Below are 14,242 nucleotides of genomic sequence, written 5' to 3'. Positions count from 1 at the left end.
CCACGCGTTGTCTTGGTGCACTAACTTGTTAGAACAACCACCAGGTCCTTTCGTTCGTTGGTCACTTTGAACTACATCACAAACTGGCGCGAACTCACTAGGCGAGCTCGGGCACCGCTACGTAGTTGTAGTTCGGTAATGAAGAACGTTCCAGCAAAGTTTGGCCGCGAATCGAGCAGATAAGCAGTTAAATATGGCATGGCACACCTCCTCTGTTGTGGTCTCCCCAGTTGTTGTTTCGAAGTGAAGCAGTGTAGCATATACAAGGGTAAGGATGCACACGTTCCCCCCACCAACCAGGCTCCAAAAACACCGCGCACCACGCCGCTACAATCGCCCTGGGCCATGTCTGCACTACTTTCTTGCAGTCACATGGGGACATCGGCCGTTCGCCTGGAAACGTGCCGCCAACTCGGCACATGTGCAACCGGATGAACATTATCCGGACAATCTTGCCGACATTTTGTGTATTCGTCAACAAGGACGATGGAGATCAACGCGCTGTTCGGGGTAAAGAACCAAGTTGTACGTCGGTCGATGGATGCCGTGCCGTCCCGTTCCCTGAGGTCAATCGATGCGCACGTAGGTGCTCATCACGGGTGGGTCTCGCGGCATCGGCAAGATGATGGCGGAGGGATTTGTCCGCAACGGCGCCAAAGTATACATATCAGCTCGGAGCGACAAGGTGTGCCAAGAGACTGCCGCCGAACTCAGTGCCATGGGTGCGACATCGTCCAGCAACGTCGCGACATCGTACTTATTCGTTGTACTCTAGGCCCGGGCAAGTGCATCCCTGTACATCCTCCAACGTCTCTTCACAACCATCCTCATCGTAACTTGCTCCCATTCTGTAGCTTCCCCAAGACGTGAGCACGATCGAAGGCTGCCAACTCCTTGCGAATGCGTTGCAAGAGCGAGAGTCCAAACTCCACGTGCTCATCAACAACTCGGTGCGTCCGGTCACTCGGTGCGGCTCTCATCGATCGGTAGGGTGTAGCTTGGGGTGGGGGCTTTGACACCCACAACGCCAAAGCGTGGAGCAAGGTGATGGATCTGAACGTCACGGCGCCGTTCTTCTTGACCAAGTTCATGCTCCCGCTTCTTCAAACTCATGCGCGTGTGATCATGATCGGGTCGATCGCTGGTCTCCAACCTCAGGATTTGGGCACGTTGGCATACGACACGTCGAAAGCCGCAATCCACCACATGACCCGTGCGCTTGCGGTGCAGTTAGCTCCCAAGCAAATCACAGTCAACTGCATCGCGCCAGGGCTGGTACCGACCAAAATGAGCAAGCAAATCGCCACGGCCACTGGCAAAGAGTGCGGCAAACACCTGCCGCAATTCTTTCTCACGTGATGGCGTAGATTCCAGGAGATAGCCGACGTTGCCATTCCTTTGGGACGTCCTGGAAGCCCCACCGACATGGCTGGTCCTGCCCTCTTCCTTGGTACGTGCGGCGTAATGGAATAGTATCAAAGTCTCACCGTGGTTGTCCACAGCATCCCCAGCCGCGGGCTGGATCACAGGAACTGTGTTGGCCGTGGACGGCGGCCAAGTCTTTGCGACGCCGACTGGCGACAATTCCAAGTTGTAGCGTCAGCGGATCTCATTTCGCTCGAGAGCTACCAACCCGTCCAGCCGTAAATGCACCTAATACACGATCGATCAACGATCCTGCCTGAGGGGGTAGCATGGAAGATGCGGGCTCGGGATGGCGCTACAACTCGACAAATGGACGCAGGACACAGCATTGCAGCAACCTTCATCGAGGGCAAGGCGCTTCGTTGCCGTCGAGGCGTTGCTAAATATAGCGTACCATCGCACCACGATGCACGGCTCGAGCGCGCCTCCCGTTGCAATGAAAGGGAAGAAAGGGTAATGCTGACTTGCCATCGGGGGGCAGAATTCTCAGCACAGGTCGCGGTAGTCGAGTTGGCGAGAATGAAATTGAAACCCCACAGATGAACAAGCTGCCGGTTGTCCCCGGTGCGCGAAGTTCGGCTCGCCGACCTACCGTGAGCGATGCGGCGCTCACAACCGCCTTCAAGTCGGATGTGATGCTATTGCAGCTCAAGAGTGACAAGTTGGAGCGACTTTGGGGCGCCGTCGCGACGAGGTACTCGTCCGTGGCAAAAACGAGTGGCTCCATGGCGATAGTAGTAGCGGAAAGCCCACGTACGATCACGAGATCAAGGCGATCCTAGCGCAAGTGAGCAACTCCACGACACACGTCGCCATATCTGGATTCAAGTCGTTCACTTGGCTGTCTAGACGTCGAGTGCCGATGCCGTCATCGCCCGCGAAAACTACGCTTCCATGGAAGAAGCAGTGTGCATGCTGTCGATGAAGGTAGGCATCGATGCGTCAACGACCGGGTGTGGTGTCGACGGGACTGTGATCGCACTAGATTGCCTTGAATGGCCTTGTGGACCACAAGATGCAAGTTCTTGAAAAGCTCGTGCTCCAAGTAACTAAGAGCGAATCCGCTTCGCATGCACACCTGACGGACGAGTAGAGCACTTCGTTGCAGCCCGAGCAGTCGACGGCACCGACAGCGACGCTCTCTCGCTTGCCTACGTTCCTGGCGCTCATCGACCGGTCGACCTCCCTCAATTCCCCGCCTGACCGCCCCCCCTTAGGCTGGTGCTCCTGCACACGATCGCAAGAAACAACACCCTGGACGGAGAGGTGCCGCGCCCGCCATCCCACGACACCAACAACGTCGAGCCACGTCATGGCAAAGAGGAAGCGTTGATGGCACGCATCGGGCAGTTGCAGTGCGAGCTGTCTCAGTTGACGATGGAGTTCGACGTGAAATATCGTGAAGCGGAAGACCGATGGCACCGTGAAGCGAACGTCCTCAAGCAAGAATGCTCGTCTCAAAACAACACGATCATGGCCCTACAGGACGAAGTGGATGCGACGAAGCGCGCGTTGCGCCGCGCGGCGCACGACCTCGAGGCGGCGACGATCAAAACAGACCTGTTGCAGCAAGAATGCCGCCGTCACGACGCTGCCATGCGCACGCTTCTCGAGGAAAAGGACGCTTTGGCGACTCAAGTACGCCAGTGCCACGCAAAAATGCAGCTCCACCGCCTCATCACCGACGTAGGTTCACGATGGGCAAGCCACGGTTGGGCACTGGAAAGCCGAACTCGACGGAATCCAGCACCGGTTCCAAGCCCAGATGGACGCCCGCGATGCGCAGCGCGACGCGGCGCATGCGGCGGAACTGCAGCGTGTCCAGGACAAGCACACAGCGCTTCAAGAGTCGACTGCGGAGCTCCAACGGTTGGTGACGTCGCTCACGGAAGAGGACGACGCCCTCGTGCAGCGCGTGGAACGATGGTTGCGATGTCGAATCGCATGCACGAATCGTATTGATGGGTCACGCAGGCTCGTTGGGCTGGACGAGAGCGGAGCGACGGCCATCGACATGGACGGGATCTCGGGTCTAAAAGTCGCCAAGGCCATCGCGGCGGCATTGCAACAGGTTGGGTACACCCTGGCTTGTTTGCGGTCGAGTGCGGCGGCAAGAACCCGTGATGCCGCGTCGTCGGCATGCCACATGGAGCGGCAACTTGGCGCGATGCACGACCAGCTCGCAGACGCCAAGGCAGCGATCGCATCGCTGGAATCGTAAGCCCACCACCGGTGCAAGCATTTTATCTGCATCGCGGACGTAGGGTGGCCGTCGGTCGCCTTGACACCATCGAGCAACTCCGAGTCCAGCTGGACGAAGCGAGTGTCCAGCGCGAGCTGCAGGAAGCGGTGCTGCACCAGACCATCGCAAGGCTGAACGTCGAGATCACGGGCCACTTGGAAACGATCGACCAGCTCCAACAGGACAAGCGCAACTTGATCCAGTCCCAATGCAGCGATTCGGAGGTAGGCACGTCGTTTTGGCGACCGGCGCGCTCACGTCGGCGGCAGGTGCTAGCGATGGACACGTTCGAACAAGTCGTCAAGGCAGAATTCGAAACGATGAAGCGAGCGTTTGAGGTCAAGGCGAAGCACGCGATCGACCAAATGGAGGCGCAGGAGAAATTACATTTCAAGCAAGTACAGGATCTCGTTCGAAAGCATCAAGAAGACCGGATGGTCCAAGAACTCAAGGCGAAGAAGGTCGCCCACGACCTGCGGATCCTCCAGGAACGATGCAAGCTCCTCGAAGCGAACCCATGATATTGCCGTCCGCTCGGAAGGAGAGTGCGCGCTCTCTATCACCCACGGCGCTGGGATATCTATACAGAGTCTTGAACAAGACAGGTGCAGTGTTGCCCTATCTGCTCGGTGGAAGGTTGATGACGTGGTGGCGAAGGAAGCTAGCCATCGGCGCTAGGATACAAATTCCATCGCTGAAACATAGTTCAGCGTCGGGTCCGTGGCTGCATCTGCGCGACAATGAAATTGTGGTGTGCTCCACTCGAATGCGTCGTCCATGGCGAGCCACCGTGCGCATGTGCGAGGAGACATCGTCAGGATTCACAACACAAACGGTCTCTTACTAAACCTTGGACAAGTTGAGCAGCTCACGATCGAGCTCATCGATTTTGTTGGATTTCAACGTGATTTGGGCGTTGGTGCGGGCAATGTCGCGCACGATGGCTTCCCGGCGGGCGGTCAAGCGAGTCAACCATTCTTGCGCTTGTCGCTCACGTGCCGTCTGAACAAGCTGTCTCGCGTTGTTCAGTGCCTGACGCTGCTGCTCTCGGACGCTTATCTTCGACACACCTTCTTCAAACGCCCTCGACGCCACCTCGCATCGCACGTTGGTCGCCCGCGGTGTCGCGATGCAGTTTAGGATGCTTGCCATCCCAGAATTGCACGAGGCAAATACGCCCGGGTTTCGTGCTTTGATTGGCCAAAAAGATGCATCTTTTCAGTTTTGAACCTTTTGATTGGTCCATTTGAGTTCTCAGCGGGAGAGCATCGGAGATGGCCCGATCAGCGTGGCATTGCCCAGGTCACCTACAGATGCGCCTCATGCAAGCACCACTGCGCGCTCCGCCTTCGTAGATGCAGGTCAAACGGTCCGTTCATTGTACAAATCACATTATGACAACCCCAAGTGATGCCCAAGCCACCCAAGCAAAGAATGACGAGGTTTAACGCTTGCCACGTCGGAGGATCCTGTAGAGGCATGACCCGCACCTGTGCTCTATATAGTGCAGAGCTCGATTCATTGTAGGCAGGGTCGAGAGCACAGAGTGCATTGAGGTTAGTAGTAGTCATTGTCGTCAGATGAGCACGAGTCGTAGTCGACTTCGATGGGATCTGGGATGGCTGTGTAGCCATGTCGCCGCTGCGTCGAGGCGAGCGTAGCGGCGCTCAAGAGCACAAGCACACCAAACACGATGGCGCCGCTGTACACGACCAAAAACTGATGGTAAGACAGGGTTTTCCACGTGGCTGCTAGCGACATCCCAACGTGTTGGGATGCACGCGGTGGGTTTTGATAGCACCCTCCTCCCACGGAGGGTGCGTGACATGCATGCCCCGCCCGATAGAGTGCTGTCGCGGTTGCGTCGGCCATCGAGCGAACCCATGTGTCGCTTGCGTTGTTTCCAGCGTGCGCCACCACAAGCTCGAACGCAGTGGCATAACTAGCCACGATGGTGGACTCGTTTGGAACTTGCACGGACCACCCGCCGCCGAAAATGGATTGAACCGTCAGCATGCCGCGCTTGTCAGCCAGGCAATTTTGCATGGACTGGTGCAAACGGTCCGTGGCAACTTGCCTCCCTTTCCCAGTGGAGTCGGCGGCACCACCACTGCTTGAAGCTGCAACCGTGGCTGCCGACTTGATCGCACGATCTTTTCCCCACCAGTCGACTTGCACCTGTGCTTGCTTGGATTCAGATTTGTCCACGTTGTAGAGGCTCCCTCGGGCGTGAAATTCCACCGAGTCATTCGCACATCGGACAATCAGGTCGTCCCACACGCCGCGTGCGACGTGAGCAGATTGGTTGCTCTGGAAGCAATCGAGGATGTTCGGTGGCACGGTCTGCATTTCCCGCTGCATCTCGAAAGCAATTGTGTCGACATCCGCGGTGGCATTTCCACGTTTCATGAGCGCGTGCATGGCCTTGACTACCTTTTGGTTGGGAGGTACGAGATGGCTAGCAGCGGCGCAGGATGGACGAGTTGACGTGGCTAGTGGTGTCGACTCGTAGCGCACCGTCGCGTTGTGCAGGGTGAACGTGAAAGCGTCGGTCTCGCCAGTGCCAACGATGCTCTGAGTCCATGCTAGGAGCTCGTGCGCCCAAGCTGCATATGCATCGACTTGAATTGCGTCGATGGAGTTGGCGACAATTGCCAAACACGAAAGCATGGCCATCCCGCGTAACACTGGCGTGCCGACCATCCCACCAAGTGAATCGAAAATGGAACACATTTGCGCGTCGCTCCCACCGAATCGAGGCGCAGCACACGGCAGGCCTTTACCCCTACGAGATGCCACCACATCGCAGTTGCTCGCCGTGGCGGCAGAGGTGACTGCCCACAGGTCGCCCCGTGGATGATGCAAGAAGCACGTGCGTAGCCCACGACGGAGCGATTCTCGACGGGACGCCGATGTTTTAATGCCATGCATGCCTCCACAAATGAAATTGGAATGGTCTAGTCTTTACAGGTTGCATGCTTCCTCCGTCATGACGACTGACAGCTGGAGCTTCTTGTGGCGGAGAAGCGTCATGGGGTTGCGCAGCCGGACGACGCGCGAGTCGTGGAGAGCGCCATGGGGTTTGATGGCGAACGCGCGATAGATGCTGTACTGGGACCCCTTGAGCGTAGCGTACTCCAATTCTTGGACGCTCATTTCGAACACGACCTTGTCGTACGTCGACGTGCTCTTGACTTCGATAAACTCGGTCCCGCCGGACGCGTGATGGATGCAAATGTCGTAGGGCAAGCCCGTCTCTTCCACTTGGTTGACCCATTCCACTTGGTCGGGTGGGAACTCGGCGCGGAGGAGGCTATACACGTACTCTTCGCCCACGCGGCCGATGGCCACCTTGGCTTGGTCGGTCAGCAAGTTGGGTCGGAATCGGTCGGCGTCGTGTGCGTGTCGAAGGTCTGGTCGTGGTCGCTTCGCCAGGGGCAGGTCGATCGGAAACAACTGGCGCTTCAACGAGTCGGGGGCTAGCATCGGATGCTGCCGGTGCTGGGAACCGTCGATATAGCTCGCAACGTCGTTGGCGACAAGTGGAGTCCACATCGCGGACGCCACGGTCACCACGACTAGCGCAAAGTCCACTGGAGTGGAAACGTACAGATTCTTGCACTCGTGCAGCACAACCGGTCGAGATTCGGTCACGCGTTGTCCCGCCGTCGAGTCGTGAGGCGTTGACGACGTTTCGTACTCGACGCGAAGGTTCTCGGTCTTCCAGCACTGCATCGAGTCCATGAAAGTTCCAAGAGCATCCACCTACGCGAAGGACCCGTGGTTGGACAACACGGTCGCCTTGCACGGTTGCCCACGCGAACGCGTACCTCGTGCGCGGCGTGGGAATATTTAAAGTGGGCAGCTACAGCGAACAAAGTTGTCGCGAGCTGGTCGCGCAGGTCCGCATCGTCCACCGCTCTACGCAAACAATGCCCCCATTAACACACGACTCGACCGGCCAAAGTGCATGCCGTACGAATCGAAAAGCACCGACGTCTTCACGGGAAGCCGGGCCAGACCCCACACCTTTGCCAATATGTCGTGGTATCGAACGGGAACGTCAACGACTTGGGGGTGCCGGATTTTCGTGGTCGCGGTCGCAAACACTGTGGCAAACGGTTCAAAGGTCCCGCGTTGGGTCGGGAGGTGGGAGATCGTGATGCCAGATGGAGAAGACCATGTATCGAGCAAAAAGCAAAGGAATTGCACGACAGCGGCACGAGCGCCGGGCTCCGCCTGCATCATGGCGTTGTCGAGCAGTGTATTCCACGTCTGTGGGTTCACTCGAACATCCTGGACGAGGGTGATGCCGAATTGCCAGAAACCAGCAAACGCCGTGTTGTCGGGGTGGGACGTGACCACAAGTGGCCTCGAGTGTTCTGGCATCAGAAGTGGCCACCATGATGGTTCGTTGTCGGCCAGGAGCGGGTCGCTGTCAAACGCGACCTTTCGACCACTCGTGGACGTGAGAAATGGAATCGCCGACACTTCACGCGGCATCGCGTCCATCGGCTGGTCGGCCAAGTATTTCAAGTACGGCAGCTGATCGTCGGGGACATCCATAGATTGAAGCGTGGCGACGGCGACGGCCACCGATGGCTTAGCGGGAACACCAAGTTGAAGGAAAAACGACTTGAGCGACTTGGGAAAGGTCGGACGAAGACCCACGAGGTCCGGACAAGCGCTCGCAGGTTTCCAAATCGTTTGCGTGAGTCGAACTCGTTTGTTGTTGACGGAAAGAACGGGAGTTTCCGAGAGCACGGATTGAATTCCCTTGAGGACGTCAGGCTGGCCCGTCGCGAGTGCCTTCAACTCGAGAAGGCAATCGACCACGGTGTCGTGGACCACGTTGTCCAGCTGCAAGAGATGCAGGTAGTCTGGGACGTCTAGTCCAAACTTGACTGCCAAAGCAGTGGCAAACTCGTGGTTGAGCAAGGCCGGCGAGGGAAAGAATGCCTTGAGACCTGCGGGAACGTTCAAATAGGTCTCATGGGGGCGGCGCAACTGGCCTTCCGTCGTGGCGCTCGTCAATGTACTAGACGGCAGCCAACGCGCGGCTCGCAAGACTTGAAGTTCGGTCGGTGCAAATGTCGACGAATGCTGCGCTGTCCAATGACGATCCAAATATTGCATCAACGAAGTCGCCGCGGCGACGTCGCTGGCAGCGGCAATGGAGGCGACAACGGAGCTCAATCCGGGAATCGTGTTGGCGTTGGGTTGGTGGTGCAAAGATAGCAACACGGGCACCCCACACGCATGCAAGAATGAAAAGGTTGCGACTGACGTGTATGGCACCACCGTCACGTGGTTCAACAAGGCTGGGGATGCAAACTCTGCAGGTTCGAGGAAGATATCGGACGACGTGAGCGGCACGAGATCGCCTTTGGACGTCACCGCTTGAATGGACCGTCGCACGAAGCCAAGCAACGATGCAGGAAGGGGCTTCTCGACATGAACGTGCATGCAAAAACGCAATGCTTTCAAGTGGTCGCTGACATCCAACTTTGTCGAGACAAGCGGGAGCAAGTGGAATTGCAAGATGTCGTGCGTTGTCAGCTGCTTGATCCCGAGGACGCTCAGAAATCGCGTAGTTTTTGGGGCGAGTGCATGCATATAGTCAGGATGCAGAATGTTGAGCTCGTCTGCAAATGGAACGTCGGCCGCGGCTGTGTCAAGCGGGCAGAACAGCGAGTGCTCGAGGGACTTCAGGGCATACTGGGGGGCCATCACGTCGTCGTGGCTTCCAGGATGGATTTTGACGGGAAAGAGGTGCAGAGGGCGGAGTTGGGCGGCCATTGGGTTCATTGTCGCCACCAAGTCCATGAAAGCGGCAAGCCACATGAGTGTTGGAGCGGGGGCATCGTTTGGCTCGGCGAGGCTTCTTCCAAGCTGGACAACGTGTGAAGCATTCCACGGCAAGATCCCGAGGATGCGCTTGAGCTACATCGAATCGCACCAGGGTGTCAGGTTTCAATCGAGTGTGGTCGGGTCAAGCCCATTCAAGCAGGCAGGTAGCGTCGGTACCTGAGGTGGCATGAGCTGTGAAAATGCGGGATCGATAAAGTGTTTGCGGCAATGGCGCCACAGGAACGCGTCCGAGATCGGGTCCGTCTCGACTTGGTCGACGACATGGCGGGGGGGGACATACTGCCCCGACGACGTTTGGATGATGGGCAGGTCTTGCAGTTGCCGACACACAGCGTGGGCCATCGTGTGAAAGGGCGGCGCAATGTCCACTGGCACCATGCGAATCAAATGCGGAAACTCGGGCAGGAGCTTGACGAGTTCGTCGACAAAAACAGTGGGAAATTGCGCCAGGAGAAACTGGTTCCAGTCGTTGTCCAAGATGGCTTCCCGCGACGACGGCAAGTCGAAATTCGCTTGCACGATGCACTTGAACCCGTACGTTTGCACCGGCAGGTAGGCAAACACGGGCTGATTGCACAGCGCCGACTCGTCGTGCGTCAACGGGAATGCCAGCTCCAGACGGGTCGTGGTGCCCTTGCGTGGGGCAAACGCCTCGGGAACAGCGACCTCCCGTCGATGGACATGCCAAGCTTGCACATCGTGCGTGTTTGTGTGCAGCTGGACGCGTTCTTCCGCCACCCATTGCTTGCGATAGTGCACTTGTGTCTTCGCCACACGGTTTTGGATCGTGAGCGACATCAACTGGTTGAGAAAAAGCAGCATCGACGGCTCCATGCTGTCGAGCATTGCCACGGCGGCCGTCGACGACATGTCCCGCATGGGGAGGTGGAACCACGTCCCAGGTTGGTTGGAATACTCGGCCGCGGGCGACTCGATCCAGTGCGGCAGGATGAACCGCACGTTGTCTGGTCAAATGCAAGGTAAGCCATGCACAGCACATAACATCAAGAGCACGCACCGGGAGTCGACCGGGCGTCGAAGCGCACGTGATACCCGTTGCTGTGGATTTCAGGGCAATCTGAAACAGCAAAGACCGACTTGAACCCGATGCCCTTTTGTCCGATCATGCCCATCGTCTTGGTCGAAGCGCCGACGTCGCAGAGCGCACGAATATGCGCGGGTTGGAACCCGGACTCGTTGCAAAAGAACGAAATAGCGTCTTCGCGGACAACAAACTCTGCACAGGGTGCAACCGAATGGTCATACACATTGTCGTCGGCGTTCTGGAGCAACTCGAGCACGAAATGCGTCGATGTCGAGTACAACTCGGCACTGAGGCGTTGCAATGCACGCTCGAGGCGATTCTGCTGGAGCCGCAAGAATGCCTGCGTTTCGATCGTCGCGGGCAATCCAATTCCAAACGAATGCTTTCGAATGTCGTGGATCAGAGCTCTGCATGCGTCGGTCGAGGGGACAACTTCCACGGGTTCAGCTGAGTGTGCAGCGCTCTGTTTGCTTGGAACAGTACCACGCCTCGTTGTGTCTTCTGCGGCTACGGAAGGCTGAACTGCCTCGGACAAACGACAAGCATTTGAAAGCGGCTGCGATGAACCTTTGTCGTTCGAGATGGATGCCATGTCGGGGATTCGAGTTGTTGCAAGGCTATTCCACGACGAAATGTTGAGCGCGATGCCCAATCGAAACAACAAGGACCGATCTGCCACATCGTTCGCCGCGGCGAGCGCCAACGCTTGGTGTGGATGGGGCACGGCTTTCGCCAAAGCTTTGATGAGGGGTGGAACCAACGGTCGCCAGAGCTCGACTGGAATAAAATGCACCACGCGAAGCACAAAAGGCGGCACGTCGTTTCGACAGAGACTCGACACGAAGGATTCAAGGGCTTGGTGGACGTTGTTCCAGTTCCATCGGCCATGCTCTTGGACAAAGGCCGACGTGTACACCGTTGCAACGGTATGGGGCTGCGCTGGCGTCGGCACCGCCGCCAGCGCGGCCAACGTGGCGTTCGGCTCGAGCTTGACGCATTGCTTCGATGGGAGCTGCAGCAACGGAACGTGCGGGAAGTTTGTGATGAAAAACTGGACAAACGGACCATGGTCGTGCACCTGCCACTGCACCGCTGCTTCGACATCTACCAGACACGGGACTGCCTCGATCCATTCGAGAAGGGCTGTCACCGCCATGGAGTTGGACGGCGGCACGCTCGCCGTCAAGGGAGAGGTAAAATACAGTGAAAAATACGGCGCCGTTGTCAGGCTTGTCTTGAGGGTACCATGGCGGTGATTCCGGCCATCTTCAACGGATAATGCATGGTGGACAAGCGATTGCAACCCTTCGGATGGGCTCTCTGGGTGATCAAATTCGTTTTGAACGAGGCGGCACTGGTACCACAAAGCGTTTACTTGCTCGCTGGACAAGCCGACGGAGGCAGACGTGTGTGGTACGACGAGAGGTAGGTCGCGGTCCAACGATGTCAGGACTTGAACGAGAGATCGATGGGATGTGGCTGTCTTGGGCGCAGCACGCTCTACAGCTTCCAGTACCTCAAACATCGACATGTCGGGGTGGGCTTGTTGTGTCGCTGCCCACAAATCTCGCACAGCGGTGTCCATGTCGATGTTCGTGCTCGGTGCTTGATCTCGACCTTCCTACTCCAGCGTGAAAATAGACGCACGTGAAATGGATCGATGGTACATTGGGCGACGTGGTGTTGACAAGGCTTTCGTCGTCATCGTTAGAATCACTGTCTACGGCGTGGCAGGTGCATGTGCAGCTGCATGTGCAGGCTGGTTTGCCGACACAGCAGCACTGACACTCTTCCTCGTCGTCTTCAGCCACTTTGTTGTCCGACCGGTTCTGGGGCTGGCCCTGTGCACGTTGCAGACCGTAAACGCAATCACGCGCATGCAAGAAAGCAAGACCCCCGTTGATGGAGTTCCAGGACCGTTTGGGACGCACCTCGGGCGACAATTTGGCATCTAGGAGGGCTCGCGACTTGGCAATGATGCTGCACAAGACCCACGTGACCACCGTCGACCGCGACCGCTCGTGCTTTTTGTGGCAGATCTGCGCGCGAAGTTTCAAATCCTACGCACAAACGTTCGACGACGTTGAGAAATACAACTCGCGACGACAAGGCTGTTCGTTGCTGGCGCTCTATCGCTTGGGTTGTTCCAACAGCTTTGTCGGGACTGGTGTGCTGGCAGCCGGTGCCGAATCCACCGGGTTCGTTACGCACCTGCTTTGAAATGACATGCGACGTGTCTTTAGGTAGGCGGTGGGCGTATCGTCCGATGAGGTGATCCAAATGAGCGTCCAGCACAGTCACGCGGTTCAAGACATCGCTTTCGAGCTTGACCGACACGTTTGCCTTTTGCTCGCCGCGCGGCAGGTCCAGCTTGCTAGACGCGAGTGCGGCAGCGACTGCCAATTCACGGTTCTCCGAGCTGAATTTTTCTTTGGTCAACTGGAAAACAGTGTGCGCCACATCCCGGCGGAAGTCGTTCTCGATGTCGTTTATTTGCTTGCGCTCTTCCGTCTGAATCCTGCAGAGCGGGTCAAATATGGACAGAGTTTAGATGCTTCGCACCGTCGCATGAGGTCCATGCTTCGCTGGAGGTTCTGGACATGGATGCCGAGAACGGTGCCTCGAGGAACGGCCAGCTTGGTCGCGACAAACGCCAGAAACGCTCCCGTGTCTTGGTGCCGTTGGTTCAAGTATCGAAACTCACCGAGATGGGTTAACACAGCTTTCAGTGTTAATGGAAGCACCGCGGTCGCAACTGGGAGATTGAAATGGTAAACTACGGCAGGAGCAGCAGCAAACGTGTTTCCAATGCCCAGAGCAGAAAAGGTCGAGACACGATGCTTCGCCAAGAAATCGATCTCGGCGTCATGGGCGGTGGAAATCGCGCGAAGCGACACGTACAGCCCAACAAACTCCCACAAGTCGTGCTCGAGATCCAAGACTTGCCGAATTGGTGCAAACATACGAGGCGCGCCAAGGTTCAGGTCGTCGAAGGACCGGACACGCATGCGCACGCATATCTGTCGAAGGAGTTCCTCTCCCGTGAGGTATGTGCACGACGACCTATCCTGTGTCACTTCTGCGCGGATTGCCGTCGCGTGCGTCTCGACTTGGCGCCACTGCGCATGCCGCGCCGCCATCTTCGACGTTGAGCGACGAATGAAACGAAATGATTGGCTCGCGGTACTTCGGATAATATCCCTGGTATCCGGAAAAGTGTGCACCTATCGATCAGAATAACTCCCCACATGTTGATGACCCTCTTCCAATATCCAATATTGTTCCACGTACAGCATACAATGGTTGGATATTGCGATGTGGTGGAGAAATTCCGCCGAGGAAATCTCGTGATGCAGCACGCCCTCAGCGGCGGCGACAAGGCCCTCTTCGAACTGCTGCTAAACACGGCAGAGCTCCCGCTTGTACCTCCTGTTTCTGGCTCGGGATGAAGGACTCTCTGTCTTGACTCGAGCCACACTAGTGGCAATGGGCACGGCACTGAGGGTGCTTGATGCGGCCGAAGACCACCATGCGCACGAGCGATGCCACATTACAACGCGACTTCCTTCGCGTACTAGCTGCACTGTTGTGGCCATCGTTGTTGGCCACAGGCAATATGTGTTTCGGTTTGACAAGGACTTGAGGCATCGTAAAAGGTT

At 57.1% G+C, this 14,242-nt stretch overlaps 5 protein-coding genes across 6 annotated transcripts; 3 read left to right on the top strand and 2 right to left on the bottom strand.

The window, feature by feature from the left end:
• The first annotated feature begins 296 nt into the window (after positions 1-296).
• Positions 297-1,687, top strand: H310_03694 (hypothetical protein). The gene is made up of 7 exons (XM_008867656.1): positions 297-525; positions 587-722; positions 776-795; positions 855-950; positions 991-1,322; positions 1,368-1,450; positions 1,503-1,687. The coding sequence occupies exons 1-7, from the start codon at positions 487-489 to the stop codon at positions 1,595-1,597; spliced, it is 801 nt and encodes a 266-aa protein (XP_008865878.1). The 5' UTR covers positions 297-486; the 3' UTR covers positions 1,598-1,687.
• Positions 1,652-4,341, top strand: H310_03693. Of its 2 annotated transcripts, XM_008867655.1 has the most exons (11): positions 1,652-1,878; positions 1,931-2,119; positions 2,164-2,212; positions 2,275-2,352; positions 2,411-2,470; positions 2,519-2,601; positions 2,643-3,063; positions 3,116-3,351; positions 3,400-3,642; positions 3,690-3,891; positions 3,937-4,341. In XM_008867655.1, exons 1-11 carry the CDS (start codon positions 1,715-1,717, stop codon positions 4,186-4,188), a joined length of 1,977 nt encoding a protein of 658 aa, XP_008865877.1. In that variant the 5' UTR covers positions 1,652-1,714; the 3' UTR covers positions 4,189-4,341. The 2 variants fall into 2 exon arrangements, with proteins under 2 accessions (XP_008865877.1, XP_008865876.1); XM_008867654.1 differs by having other exon boundaries at positions 3,116-3,642; positions 3,937-4,303.
• H310_03692 (hypothetical protein) lies at positions 4,321-4,830 on the top strand. The gene has a single exon (XM_008867653.1). It carries the CDS (start codon positions 4,445-4,447, stop codon positions 4,805-4,807), a length of 363 nt encoding a protein of 120 aa, XP_008865875.1. The 5' UTR covers positions 4,321-4,444; the 3' UTR covers positions 4,808-4,830.
• Positions 4,831-5,171: 341 nt separating this feature from the next.
• H310_03691 (hypothetical protein) lies at positions 5,172-6,379 on the bottom strand. Its single transcript, XM_008867652.1, has one exon. The coding sequence runs from the start codon at positions 6,368-6,370 to the stop codon at positions 5,225-5,227; it is 1,146 nt and encodes a 381-aa protein (XP_008865874.1). The 5' UTR covers positions 6,371-6,379; the 3' UTR covers positions 5,172-5,224.
• A 207-nt stretch (positions 6,380-6,586) lies between these two features.
• Positions 6,587-13,723, bottom strand: H310_03690 (hypothetical protein; the record flags this gene model as incomplete). The annotated part of the gene is made up of 9 exons (XM_008867651.1): positions 6,587-7,432; positions 7,498-7,588; positions 7,647-9,610; positions 9,695-10,503; positions 10,557-12,204; positions 12,251-12,424; positions 12,515-12,643; positions 12,795-13,101; positions 13,146-13,723. 9 exons carry the CDS (start codon positions 13,721-13,723, stop codon positions 6,632-6,634), a joined length of 6,501 nt encoding a protein of 2,166 aa, XP_008865873.1. The 3' UTR covers positions 6,587-6,631.
• Positions 13,724-14,242: the final 519 nt, after the last annotated feature.

The sequence above is a fragment of the Aphanomyces invadans genome (genome assembly GCF_000520115.1).
Source record: "Aphanomyces invadans strain NJM9701 unplaced genomic scaffold supercont1.5, whole genome shotgun sequence".
NCBI lineage: Eukaryota > Oomycota > Saprolegniomycetes > Saprolegniales > Verrucalvaceae > Aphanomyces > Aphanomyces invadans.
Note: the sequence above shows the minus strand (reverse complement) of the source record. Positions and strands in the feature narration are given on the sequence as shown.